General features: G+C 47.8%; 1 protein-coding gene across 1 annotated transcript in view; it reads right to left on the reverse strand.

Moving 5' to 3' along the window:
* FSTL4 (follistatin like 4) overlaps positions 1–14,795 on the reverse strand; it is a 362,076-nt gene that overhangs the window by 195,889 nt on the left and 151,392 nt on the right. The window contains exon 3 of the mRNA XM_011362303.1: positions 1,168–1,416. Within this exon, the coding sequence (XP_011360605.1) occupies positions 1,168–1,416 (249 nt within the window). The remainder of the gene's footprint in view (positions 1–1,167; positions 1,417–14,795) is intronic.

Raw genomic sequence — 14,795 nt, forward strand, 5'->3', positions numbered from 1 at the left:
GCCTTTATGTGAGTGCAGGAGGCGTGAGCAGGGCCTGCGGGAGGCCCAGAGAGAGACCTGTGCCCCACTGCTGAGAATGCTCCCCCTCACAGCACCCCGGGGCTTGGGGCCTGTTAGTGTGAGGCCCCCACAGCTTTTGCCAGCTCAGAAGCTAGTGCTGCAGGCACTGGTGGCGATTCTGTTCCCAGTTACCCCAAGGAAGGTCTCTGCCCAACCGCACCTGGGCTCTGCCACCTCCAATGTCCCCCATGTCCCCATCTGCCCACACGCTGCTTCTGCCTTCTCACAGTTCCTAACTTATTCATGTGTGGCCAGGGTCACAAATGTTTCCACAGGCTGCAGCATGTACCATTCCGTGGGGCCACATCAACGTGGGAATTTATGCTCTAACTTTCTCATCTTCAAGCATTTGTGGGCCACTGAGCATCCACTTAGTGCGCGTGCGGCACCACGCCAGGTGCTGAGAGTGAGTCAGTGTGTGAAGAGCCGCGGGCCCTGCCCTGGAGGCGCTAACACTTTCGCGAGGGCGGACACTGCCCCTCTCTCCTCACTTGGCCCTGGCACAGGGCACGGACTCTTTGGCTCCAGCTCCACAGACAGTCTGATGTCTCTGCGGGGCCTTCCCGTCTTGCTCAGAGGTGTTCTGCCAGGTCAGACGCGGAGCGCTATTCCATCAGCAGCCACTCCAGGCCAGAGTTGGAAGCCTGCCATGCTGGGAACCACTGCACCGGTGTCCGCCTGGCCACATTCTATGCACGACACGACCCCCTGATTCACGCGAATGTGTCCAGAGGGGTAAACAGAAGTCCTGTCACCGCCTTGCCAGGGCCCATCCCAGATGAGGGACGGGCACCGCCTTGTGGCCTGGTTCCTAGCCAGGCCTCTCTGGATTCCTCCCTACAGAGGGCGGGGGGGGGGGGGGGGGGCGCGCTGGGGCCGAGGCGGGGCGGGGGGGGGGGGGGGGGGGGGGGGCCTCTGGAGGTGGACACGACAGAACCTGCATCACCAGAATGCCACTGCTGCCATGATGTGAAGGCTCCGCCTTCCTCTTTCTCTACTTTTACCCATTTAACCTACAAACTCAGCACGCCCAGATCATTCGTCAAAAGGCATTAGAAGAACCATCGCAAACCCCAAAAACGTAAGGCCACGGAGCCGTCTTCCTACCTTTAAGGAAACAGTCCTTGCTGTGGACGGTGATGATCTTCTTCCCCAGCAGGCAGGCGGCACGGTGAAGCTCGCAGTGGTTTTCGTAAAACTTCCCGTCGGAGCCACACACAGGCATGAAGCTGGGCCTGCAGGCCTCCAGGCACCGGCATTCGGGCTCCCCCGTCTCCCTGCTGAGCACGCACCTGCTCCCGCGGATGCACCGTTTCTTCCCGCAGGAAGCTGGCCTCCCGTCACTGCCGGAAAGCCCTGCCAGACACAGACACAGAGGGTCAGCTGCAGGCACTCGGGCGGGGTCCCGGCCTTCCTTTGTGGCCCTTTTAAGTCATGGTGAGCAGAGGCTCCATTTGCCTGTGAGGCCGAGGCCTGGGGACTCAGGGTGCCAATGGAGTCCCTGCCCTTCCAACAGGAGGTGACTGCAGGTGCCTAGAGCAGTGCCCTGTAGTGGAGAGCTCAGGTTTATGACTGGCTTGCACCAAACATCTCAGACACAACCCTGACCATCTGGGAGGGAGAAGGAGGGAGGCGCATGTGGAGGTGGCAAAGTGCCAACGGACCATGTCTGAGTGGAGGGCCTGAATCGAGGCCCCCATAGCCTCACGCAGAGAGCACCGGCTTGCCTTAGGGACACCTGAGGTGAGGAGTTTTGTGCAGGGGATGGCATGCAGGGCCTTCCTTTCTAAGGAGGAAGTGTGGAATAAGGAGAAAGTGGTATCTAAGTGTTCAGGATAGGGGGCCCCCAAGGGAGTGAGGCCAGACTACAGTTCTCCAGGACACACATCATCAGTGGTGGCACCAGCGGCCTGTCTTCACTGCCCAGTCCCTTCCAGCACAATGCTGAAGCCATGGGCAAGAATGCCCTGAAAATAGCATCTTGCTTTGGGTCTCCTATTTGCCACTTTGCTGGGTGTCCCCTCCACCCAACATACGCCTATAATGATGTCAGGCTGTGGCGCCCAGAGCTCAGACAGCAAAGAGGGCAGGGTGGCTGGTAGAGTGGCTTATGCTGAAAGAGGACGCTTACGTGAAAGGTCAAGCAAGCATCTATTACCAACATTACGCTCTGTCACAGGAGTCCAGAAAATGGCTGATTGCCACGTGGCATGAATGGCAACAGACAGGAAGTTGAGAATTATAAAGGGATATCAAAATACAAATAATTAAAACACGAATGCAGATTTTATGGCTACAGAAGTCTTCGCTTTTAAGTTTTAAATAAATCTTCTTCGAAATACTCAGCAAAACAGAATGGCCCTGGCAAAGACTGAACTTTCAGCCCCAGCTCCTACCCCCTAGGATTCAAATGTCTAAAGGAAAAAAAAAAAAAACTTCCTTGTCTTGTTTTTGGTTAAGTCTGCTTTTCATCATTATAGATTTGAAAGGGAAAAAAAAATCAGTTATCGGTAGATTAACTGCTTGATTCAATAACTCATTTAAATTCCTCCAGCCTTGGCAAGCTAAGAAATATTGACTTTTTCTTGAATCATAATAAACTGGAAGGTCAAAATATCTCTGAGCAGTGTAAAAGTGCAGCTCCTACGCGGGCACATGGATCTCCTTTATCCACTCTGCTAATTGTTTGCATGTCACCGTGAAGGTTCAGTGGCATTCACCGGCCCCAGCGCACATCTTCCTATCAAGGTTGACAGGCGGAGGGGAGACAAAGATGCTTGGCGAGGGAGGCTCTGGGCTGGAGGCCCCCGCCCATGGTGTTTACGGCTGCTTTGCTACCGAAGGTGTTTGATTAGCTGATTCTCCTGGCTGCTTGGAAAATGGGTTACTTTAGAAAGTGCTGGCGGCTACTAGGAGAAACTAACACAGCTCTAAAAATATCAGCCTTTGTTTCTTTTCCAACACAGAGCCAGGACACAAAGCCCTGCCATTGTATCGCCATTTTAATGACTTTCCATGTGCAGTGGGAAGGGCACCCACTAATCACCCAGTTTTGAAAAAACAGCTCAAGTTTGGGAGCCTCTGGTCTCTTTTGCTCCTGCTGTGCTCCCCATTCAGACTGTCTCCCCCTCCCTCAATCAGCCCCAACTCCCCACTGGGGGCCACTTCCTCCTGCCACCCCAGTCAGAGTGCCTCTCTCTGACTCGACCCCCTACTTCCGTCCTAAAGTGTCTGCCCTACTCTCTGGCCTCAGGAGGCCCCAAGAATACAGGGCCTTTGTCCTCACATGGTCTCCTTACACTCAGGTTTTAAGAAACACAGCAGTTTTAAAAGCCAGTCTCTTTAACTCTGATTGCGCCACTGCTCGAACCCCAGGCTAGAGGCTGGGAATGGGAAGGGTGGTGAGGGCCCCGCACACAGAGACCTTTTGAGGGCTGCTTCTCCCCTTGCTTCTTCCAAGGGTGGGGGGCAGGAGGAAAACTGGAAGGATGGCAGCATGAGAGGAGAAGCATGTCCACGGAGGTGGGCCTTTTGGGGTAAAGGGGATTAGAATCTGTGTGGCAGAGCAGGAGGGGCTTCAGAGCCCAGCTAATCCAGCCTTGGCAGTCAAAAGAAAGCCAGCTCACCTCGGATGGGGTGGGGGGCGAACCCCGCAACCCGACACTTTCTCCTTTGAGACACCTGTAAGCCCAGGTTACGGTGAATGCCTCTGAAGAGCAGCGTTGTGTGTGACACCTCCAATGCTCACGTCTGATGGGCCTGCAGGTATGACTGAGGCCTTCCCCACAGGCTGTGCTCTGAGGGGCCCGAATTAAGAAAACATGCCAATCCGCACTTGTGGAAGTCGTCAAGAACACGCAGGTTCTCTCTGACATGGAAATCAGCTGTCGGCAAACATTTGATTCCTAATTATTTGCAAGAAAGGCAAAAGTAGCTTTAAAGCTTTGCACCTGCCCCTTTCCAGTCCGCGGAGAGCAACCTATGACAAGCCGAGAACGTCTACATAGCAATGGGCCTGGGGTCCCGTCTCGGTCACAGAGACGCTGGTAAGTGGTGGCTTCCTAATTAAACAGCCCCTCGTCACCACTTCCTCCTTGTTACTAAAACAGGATGAATTCCCCTCCTACCAGGACGGTGATAAAACAGTAATGGGAAACGTAACCAAGTGAGACCGCCGGCAACTGCCTACAGTGTTTATGAGGACAGCCATGATGCACGAGAAAGATATAATGTGCTTAATTTATAGGCATAAAGAAAGTCGTTTACCCAGGTTAGAAACTGATCATCATGCCAAATAAGCTGCTTCTCAGCACTAATTAAATTTACTGAACATGGCCAGAAATGGGAACTGTTACACGAAAGTTAACAGCGGCAGGAGAAACACGCCTGTTTGTACCAGTCAGTGCTCAAGACACGCTCTGTGATTCAGGCACAGATTCTCGATTCCAGCGTCAGCGTCACAGACCTGGGATTGCCAACTCACAGTGCACGTGGAGGAGTGGGGGTTCACCATGGTCCAAGTCAAGGCGGGCGACGCCCACGGAAGGACAACACGGAGAGAGTGTGTCTTCTTCCTTCACCTGGAGCAGGAAGCCTCTCACCGCTGACCACACCAGAGCACAGGCAATTCTCTGATTTCGCTTCCCAACTGACTCAGTCTTTGTAACAGCTTCCTCCGCATGGGGTAAACCAGTCTCTCAGGGATCATGCTCTGAGTGGCACGTGACAGGGAGCCCGTTAGCTTTCCACTTCGGGCTGCCGTGCCGTTTGCCCAGCACAGCATTTCCATCTGAGAACATGTCCTTGGCTTGACTACTGAGGAGAGCCCCTCCCCTTACATGGCCTTGGGAGGTCCCCACTCCAAGTCTCAGCCGGAGGCACTGCCTAGGCCTGCTTCTTCCTGCAGGCCCTTGGAGTGGGGCTGAGATCCCCACTACCCCATCCCACCCCACCATAAAGCCACAGTGAGGTGACAGCTTGGCTCTAAAGTGGCTGTGCAATCTGTAGGGCCCTGTGAGGGTCAAGAACAGTGGGACATGGATGCAGCAGGCATGCAAAGCGCCAAGAACCAGCCACCTCGTGCACTGATGGCCTCACTGCTGCCTGCCGTGAACCCTAGCCTGGCACAGCAGGGGCCTCCAGCTTCTGCAGACGGAAGGTGCTTGTACAGGAGACAAGTGCCCACCTGTCAGTAGACTCAACCCCTTACACGTGTATTATGTGCTTTATTTTCCGTGTATCATACCAAACGACCAAAGAGTTGCAGCCCATACTATGGGTTGTGGTCAGGTTTTTAAAGATCTAAAGCAGAGGACTTGCCTTTGGAAGAGGGATGTGTGTACAGAGGTGTGCGGATATGTGGGGTGTGTCATCCAGGAGCTGGAGGTGATGGTCCCAGTACTCTCGATGTCCCCCAGGCAGCTTACACTCTCAGGCCTGCCCCAGGTGGCCCAGGGACCGGGTGTCAGAACTCTCTGACTCTCTCATCGCAGAGACCCCCCAAGTGCCTTGGAGGTGGCTGCATAATTTGGGTTTGTGTGAAAGCCAGGCAGAGACCCAGCTCTCCAGCCAGTGCAGTTTCTATGCCCCACCTGGAGGGGTGGTGACAGCGGGGCACTCCAGGGGGGCCTGCTTGCCAGCTCTCTCCATCCACCGATTCTTCCAACAAATATTTTTGGAACACTTCCTATGTGCCAGACCCTATTCTGGGTGCTGGGGACACAAAGAAGATTAGGATACTGCCTCAGTGCACTTATATGGCAGTGTAGGAAGACACATCAGAGTGTGAACAGGAAAACAAACAAATAAAACACACGTGAGTTGAGGTAAATGCCCAGAAGGAAATAAACGGTGGTGAGTGAGTCAGCTCTCACCTGGCGGTCAGAGAAGCCTTGTTGGAGGGAGATTTGACCTGAGATCTGAAAGTGAGGGGCACAGCACCAGGGCAGGGGAGAGCAGAGTAGCCCAGGGCCCTGGAGCCCATGTGCAGAGCAAAAAGCTGGCGTAGGAAGAGGCCTGGCCTACAAAGCCCTGCTCTGAGGCAGACCTTGCCGGGCAGACCCAGTCTGTAAGGAGCCGTGACCGCAGAGGCAGAGTTGCTGCATTGCCCCACTGTTCTCTAGGGAGAGTGGGGGTGACTCTGGGTCCTTGGAGCCTTTAGTCAGCCCTTGGGAACCGAGAGTTGGAGGGCAGTCCCGTCCTCAAACACTCCTATAGGCCAGAAGTCTCTTGGTACTTTCTGGGCTGCTGGTGGGGAGAAGAGCAGCCCCCGTGGGCTCTCATCACTGGCCACCTCGGTGGGAACCTCCACACCCTCTGGGTGCCCTGGGTGCTGGGGCTGCTCCAGGTCCACCTCTGCCCTGTAAAATCTCACTCACACTAATGCATTGGGAAGAAAATCTGCAGTTCCTCCCAAGAAGATGTGCAATCCTAGCACCCAGCCAGAGAGGGCAGTGCTTAAAGTAGCTGCTGCTTACCGCGGCGTGCCAGGGCTGGGCACCATGCCCACCTCTTAGATATGTGAGCTCACCTAATCTTCATTTGATCCTCCCAACAGTTCTCGCTCTGAGGCATGTATATATGGAAATATGGGTCGAGGATTGATTTGCTTATGGTCAGATAGCAAGTAGGCTGTAGGCTGTGGTGAGACCGATTTGGATCAGTCTCACTTCACATCCCACAGATTTGAGATCATCTGCTTGGCCAGGCACGTGGTTCCTGCCTAATGCCAGGAGGGGCCAGATGTCCACAGTCTGAACTTCTCCAACATCACAACATCAGGATACAGCCAACATCAGCACACCTGGCCTTTCGGATCTCTGCTGTTCACACACATCAAGAACCTGCAGCTCAGAGGCCAATTAAGCAACTTCTCTGAGGGCTGGAGGTTTACCGTGTGACAGAAGGAAGCCTTTCTTGGATCTTTGAACGTCACAGGCCCGAACTCACTCCTTGTCATGGACAGACACCTGGCCGTCCCTCCCTCCATTACAGTGTCTCTCAGCTTCAATGCCTCCATGCCCCCACTCCTGCCTTTTCTCCTGAAATTGTTCAGGTGACTACTGGGGAGATGTGATGTCCTCTCGGTGACCACAGAGCAGAGCTCAAACCGAGGCAACTGTGTACTTTATGAAAGCAGAATCATGACTAGCTCTGAAAGTCTCAGAATTATGACCTCCATCATGAACAAATTCTCCAGGTCCCAAAGCTTAACAGAAACATACCATTACCCATCGCCGAAAGGTACCATAACTTGTCATGTGTAGTGCTCACAGATCCTAAGCTGAGGTCCGACAAATTGGCTTCCAAAGAAACCACTAAGTCAAGGTTAGAAGTGCCTGGAACATGGAGAGGAAGGAAGACCTTTAAGCTGTCGGTTGGCTCTCAATTCTGCTTAAGGAGTCTGTATTTAACCAACTCTGGATCAAACCGAAGCACAAATGAGCTTCCTGAATACTGTCTGATGTCCCTGGGTTTTTGGAGGTGCTTATTTCTGGTTGCAGATGAACACAAATATCAAAATATCTTTTTTGAAAACTTAAAGCCATGACTCTCGTGAGAATAATATAGAGTGAGCATGAGTTAAAGATTTGACTCATTAATGAGGGGACCTGCGGGAGGGTGAAGCTGCTTTGGAGAAGTGGAAGAGGTACATGGGCGTTGGAAGAAGCAGGTGGATGAGATGGTTAGGTAAGGCACACAGCTGGTTAGCGACCTCTGGGGAAGGAAGACCATAACTTTTGGGGTTAGTTTTCTACCAGCAAGAATGAGCAGTGAACAGTGGACAAAGATGCAACCCACTAGCTTGACTCAGTGCATGATCCTTGGGTGGGTCTATTCAACAATGATTCAGTATGATGCTGGGAGGCCTTGCCACCCTCCTTTTGCCTTACTCCCAAGTTTTGGATAATTTTCCCAATACTACAAGTGCCGACAGTGACAGAGGTCACTGAGTAGGCATATGAGTAGGCAGCCAAGACTGTCACCCTTCCCCCCTACCCAAGGCATTTCCTTCCTTGGAAGCCCCAAACCACCAAGCCCAGCTTTGCTGAGACAGATGAGAACGCTCACGTGCCAAAGGCACTAGGTGGAGTCGGCCTCTGTGTGATCTGATGACACAGTGCTGCTTCTCCAGCGTGGGTGCTGCATCAGAACGCACCCTGCGGCTCACGTAAACATGGCTGGGTTTCAAGTAACCAGTTAGACCCCGGTACTGATTCAGCCCTGTGCTCCTAGCCCTCATTTAGATTCGTGACCCAGACAAGTCCCCTACCCTCCTTTCCCTCTAATATAAAAATGAGAATAACAATGGTTTGTTGCTTACAGGATTGTTTTGAGGATTAAATGAGGTAACTCACATCAAGGGCTGGGCACACAGTAAGTGCTCAATTCAGACGTTCAGAATTAGTGCTGTGTTGAATAAATCAGACTGAAAGGTAAGCCATTTGGTTTTGCTGACACAAATGTACACAGTGTGGGCTGGTCACGGTCTTCAGGGGGCCTGCCATCATGAAGAGGTCGCACGTTTATATTGGAAGTAGTGACTGGTTTTAGAAGGCAGACTCAAAATAGAACAATTCACAATATCTCAAGGCAATGCTTCTTTTGCAGTGTCCTCTACATGGGGGATTTGCTTGACCCAAGTAGACTCTGCCCAGCTTCCAAGTTGAAGGCGTCTGAAATCATATTCTCAAGGCAAAGTGACCACAACTGACCTGCAGCCCAAACTCTGCAGGCTCCACTCAATACCTCGGGGAGGTGTCGGGTAGTCACCAGGGTCCTGACCTGCCAGGTGAGCCCAGGGTCCACTTTCAAAGGCAGCCCAGGGCGTGGGCCCTGGTGCCCACAGGTGCCTTGGGCCGGCTTACCATGGTCAGGCCCTCGTGTTTCTCTTCTTTCTGAGAGCCCTTTGCACTGCTATGCCACCTCCCCCTCTACACTATGTGATGACGGTGCAGCTACCTGACTCATGATTTCTAGAGCTAACTCCCCGAGCCCACCCACAGGCATACTCCACCTAAACCAGGCTCCTAGGCTGATGGCCTGGACGTTTTTCCAGCTGCCTGACAGCACTCGGCACTTGTTTCTGCAAAGTGGGGATTTCCTGTTCCTTTGGCTCCTCAGACAGAATAGCAGGCCCTGGGTGCAGAGCCCACAGCGGCTGGACTTCACAGTCCCTCAGCTCCAGGGCTGGGGATGAGTGGTATCTGTGGTTTCCGGGCGAGGACCAGGTTCTACTTCTTAGGTTGAGGGGCCTGGCACAGAGCGGGCTATAGAAGATGCCAGGTGCAAGAGTGACTCTGATGAAGACACTGCGGAGACCCAAGATTGCACGCTAGAGGTCTGAGTAATCGGAAACCAATGGTTTTAAAGAAACAGACATGGGAACACACCGAGAAAGAGTGGAGATTGTGGTAAGCCTCAGGGTGGGAGACCAGAGACCTGGGTTCCTTCTGAGTTCTGCCAAAAGCAAGTCTCTTTCACATATGAGCCTCAGTTTCCTTATCAGTAACAAGAAGGGATTGTATACAGATTTCACAAGATGGAAAAATAACCTCACACCTGTGATGTTAGGATGTGTATAAAAGCCTGCAATTCTAGCTTGTGTGTTTTCCAGCCATAATAGAACAACACACTATGTTCTCTTTTTACCTCTATTTGCCTTAGCAAGTAATCTCAGCTGGCTTCTGAAGGGTTATTTCAGAAACCTTCTTGGAAAGAAAAGCTGCATAAAAATGTGAAGCGTGATAGGATTTTTGCCTTTGGGAAAGTGTCTTTTACAAAATGGTTTTGTTTTAGAGCACTTCTTCCAAAAACATTCCTATCCTCAAGTTCTCTCTCTTTGCCTAAAGCCTCTTCAGTTTGCATCTGTTTCATTCTTTTTCACCAGAGCTGTCATTTTCTTCTTGGGACCAAACTCCCTTGTCACTTTCTCTAGCTCCTTGGGGCTCCCTGCATCTCTGAGCTGCAGGGCCAGGTGTTGCTGCTCTCGAGGGTCCTCACTCTCTTGCTGATTCCTTATTACGCAGGTTCTTTCCTGCTTCTCCACCAGCTAATGATTCAAGGCCATGACTTTTCGGGCTGCCTCCAATTATTTCAAGGATTATTGTGGAGACACTCAGCATGAGCCACTGTGATGCTCCCCGTCACTTTGTACTCTAGACTCATGAGCACCGAAGAGGTGCGACCTTCCTCTAGGCCCTTTGTCTGCTGTACAAGTGCTGTTGCCCCTAGGTCAACATCTTGGTTTGGTAGATCACTTGTCTAGATTTGTCTCACATCCAGAAAGAATAACACACTCTTCTCCTTGATTAGTCTTTTAAAGAAAAAAAAAAAGGGAGCTCAATTACAATACCTTATATTAGCACAGAAAAATTTATTATTTTCTAATCAGAAGGGTATAAATTTCTTTTCTCAAAGACCTGCCCTTTTCTCTTAATGAGATTAGCAGCCATAAAAAGATGCGCTAGATAACATCAAAAGGAAGCTTAGTCACAGTATCAAATAGATACTCCCTTTCTTCTACTCTCAACTCCCAACCCCTGTCTTACCTGAGCTATGTAGCTGCTGAGAACTCTGGCAGCTGGGCCTCAGGCTCAAGGGAGGCTGGCTTTCTTGGCTACATGGATGGGCTGGGTCTGCTCTACTCCTAAAGACCAGAAGAGCACACGCTAACCAGAGCAGGAGGTTTCCTCCGGGTGTCTCTACAGGGGTCTGACAACCTCTCTGTTCCCACACAGAGGCCCTCGGGGTCAGTCATCCCCCTATCAGGCACTATTTGTGGGACATGACTGCCGTAAGGTACTTCCGTGTCAGAACATGACCCCCAATGAGCAGGCAGAGGAAAATAACCACACACATGAGAGGGTTCAGCCTCCAGAGAGGGAAAGGACCACGAGAACTAGAGCTGCTGGAGAATGATGATGGTGTCCACAGAGACAAGGTATCAAAAGTCCAGGAGAAGTGAGTATAGCAAAAAGAGGGTTTTCAAGAAAACCATGAGTTTTGAATCAAAGAGAAACATCAGAGGAATGTAAGGAAAGAATAGTCACCATTGAGACTCAAATTAGTGGCCTCCGAGATCAAGCAGAGCAAAAGCCCAGAGCAAAAATAGAAATAAAAAGTCTTGAAATACAGTAGTCATTCCAAATTAAAATGTTAAGGGAAAAGAAAAGGAGGAAAACTCTTTAAATATATCGTCTTAAACGGCTAGCCACGGTTTCAGTTAAATCAGGAGCCAGACAGGAATACTTGTCATCGCCATTTTTATTTAAAAAGGAAGTATAAGTAATAAGAAAACAAAATAATCAGTAAAAATTTAGAAAAGGCAACTAACAACTATATCTTTTTACTGATTGTGTATCTATAAACTTAGAAAACGAAGAGACTAGTGAAAAAATGTTAAAATTGTAAGAGAATTATGGTGAGGTGATTGGATAGATGACAAATATGCCAAAATTAATCATTCTTCTCTTCATTAGCAATAAATAGTTAGAAAAGGGAAAGGGGGAAATATTCTATTCATAATAATGATAAAAACTATAAAATATTTATGAATAAATCTAACAAGGAAGCCACAGGACCTATATGAAAAAGACTATAAAACCTTATTGAAGGTCATAAAATAAGATCCGAACAAATGCAAAGTCATTTCTTATTCTTGGGTGAGAAGACATTACCATAAATTTATAAATTTAAGAAAATCCTTCCAGAATTGGATAAAATGATCTTAAGAAGTTCATTTGGAAGAATAAGTGCCCCTAGATAACCAAGAAAAATAAGAAAAAGAACAGTGAAGGGGGATGTGCCTTACCAGATATCAGATCATCAAACCAGAAAGCTGCTATGGTCACATCAATAAGACATTGACTGAGGAATAGACAAATCAATGTAGATTTGACAGTAAAAAAGAGAAGATCCGGAAATAAATCCCAGTATATGTGAAAATTTGATATATGATAAGAGCGACCTCTGCACTGGGAAAATGACAGTCATTTGATAAATGACTAGCTTTCTACCTGGAATAAAATGACATTAGAACCCTATTTCACACCACGTAAAAATAAATTCAAATAACTATAAATTATTCTTGTTGAATAGTGAGTAGATATACAAGAATACTTATACACTTCATGGACAGTATAAGCATTACAGTGCAAGGAATGATTATGGATTCATCTACCCATTTAAAGAAAAAGAACCATTTCATTAGAATTTTCTATGTTCCTGTCTACAATTCCATTTCCTCATTTCCACTCAGAGGTAAGCACTATCCCGAATTTTGTTTATTATTCTTTTGCTTTTCTTTATAGTTTGAGCTCATCTTTGTATTTCTACTCAATATATGTTCTGTTTTACATGTTTTTGAACTTTCTATAAATATAGAGGAATTATACTATATCTATCAAGACTTAACTTCTTTTTCTCTTACCCTATGTTTTATTTCATCCATCTCTCTACATATACCTGTGATTCTTTCTTCACTTATAGTGTCCATTGTATACACATACCATTATTCATTTATATAGACTATAACAAATTGTTTATTAGCTCTTTCTGCGGCCTTCTTTGTCACTTTCGTTTCCTTTTTCTGAACTGACTATTTCATCTTTTTTTCCCCCACTCATATACACAGTAAATATACTCTTTTTATTCTTCTCTTTACTCCATAAATTTAAAACTGTATAATTAACTCAGAGTCTAAAGTTAACCAATACTTTTACCCTCCACATGAAGAACCTGAGAACATGTGAACTGCAATGACTCCTTTCCTGACCTAAACACCTGATAGTAGTGTATATTAATTCTATCTTTATTCCCCATAATTCCTTCATATGCCTCAAATTCTCTTAGTTATGTCTAAAAATATCTATTTTATCCTCATTCTAAAGAGTTATTTATGCTGTGTAATTAAGTCCACGTTCACAGATTTTCCTCAGCTCAATCAACATTGTATTCCCCGCTCCTTGGTTTCTCTTGTTGAGATGCAGCTGACAGCCTTTTCATTCCTTTCCACTGTAGGTAATCCATCTTTTTTCTCTTTGGATAATTTTAAGCTAATCTCTGGTTTTCTGCAGTTTCTCTATGTTGTAAATATGCATATTTCATCGCATTTTTTTCTGCTTGTAGTTCATCGGGTTTCCTGGAAGTGAGGATTCTTGTCTTTCATCCGTTTGGGAAAACTCACAGCCATCTTCCTTTAAATATTACCTCTGCTCCGTTATTCTCTCCTGATTAGACATATGTTATACATTCTCATTCTATCTCAATATCTCTCATCTCTTTCACATTTCCTGTGTTTGGTTTCTCTGTGTTGCATTCTGTGTAATTTTTTTTCAGCTTCATCTTCCGGCTCCTGAATTCCCTCTCCAGCTTTTTCTAATCTACTTTTATGCTCTTCCACTGGGTTTTTAACTTTGCATTTTTATTTCTAGAAGTTCCATATAGTCTTTCACAAAGATCTTTGGCCATTTGTATAATCTCTTGATTTTCGATCATATTTTTATTCTTTAAAAAATATTAAACATACATATTTTATATTCCACGTCATATTGCTATTTATAGATTCTGCTAGATCTTACATGGCGCTTTTCCTCGTGGTGCTTTGAGACTTTTTAAAATGACCTCACATTTCCTAGAAATTTATCTGTGAGAACTTTCCGAGGCACAGTTTGAAGATGGGCTTGTCTTGATCGTGTCAGGCATTCAAGGACTCCATCAGAATCTGGGTGAAACCAAATTTCATGTTTGGAGTGTCTCAGACTATCCAGGTGGTTTGCATCTGAGCTACCATTCCATGTGGAGATCGGCATATATCATCAGGGGACTTTCTATCTCTCTGCTCAGTGCCAGGATTTGAGATGAGCACATTGTCCTGCAACACCCTTGAGACTGGGTGGGTGTCTTTCTTGTTCACCCTTCCGTGGCAGATATAACCTTTGGGGTCCCAGGTTTACATCGAGGGGATTTTCCTCAAAATATTTACACCGCGGGAAGACCCTGGGATTTGTCCTTGGTACTCTGAATTATGCAGGGTGTGCAAACCAAAGCTGAAGTTCACCCAGTTTGGCAAAGGCCTCAAGGTCAAGCCAGCTTCACGGCCATTTCATTCCGCTGGGTTCCTGATTTCTCTTGCTTTTTTAGCCTGTTAAGTATTCTTTATTTTCTTACCAGTACATCAGCGCTTAAAAAGATTTAGAAAATATTTATCTGCTCTATTGCCAGAGGCAGAAGTCAGATTATGATTTTTAAAAATAGAATCCAACAATTAAAAACCACTTTGAGATAAATACAGGGATATTATTTCAACATGCCACCAGTTAGCCCTTTGGAGAGTGGATGAGAACAGTTCCCGCAGCAGAGGAGACTCAGGAAGGGCCGGGGTCAGGGCCGGACGGACTATTTTAATTTTCCTGAGTCCACTTCCATGTTTAAAGCAATTTTAAACTCTTTCATCACCAGGAACTTAAACGGTAAAGAGAAATCTATTAATGGGGTGCAGTGGAGAAAAAAAGAGACAAAGACAGAGTTGTCACCATTAACCTATGGCCCTATCTTCTACCTTAAAGCTCAGAGGAGGGGCCTCTCCAGAACAGTACTTTCCCCAGTATATAGATGTGGCTGGTGATAAATACAAGGTCAGTGACTGAACTCTTTTGGACCACCTCTGATAAAAGAAATAAAAAGACTGAGTCGAGTGTGAGGTACTTTCTGAGTCAGCAACACTTTGCTGTAGG

The sequence above is a fragment of the Pteropus vampyrus genome, unplaced genomic scaffold (assembly GCF_000151845.1).
Source record: "Pteropus vampyrus isolate Shadow unplaced genomic scaffold, Pvam_2.0 Scaffold74, whole genome shotgun sequence".
In the NCBI taxonomy this organism is placed as follows: Eukaryota; Metazoa; Chordata; class Mammalia; order Chiroptera; family Pteropodidae; genus Pteropus; species Pteropus vampyrus.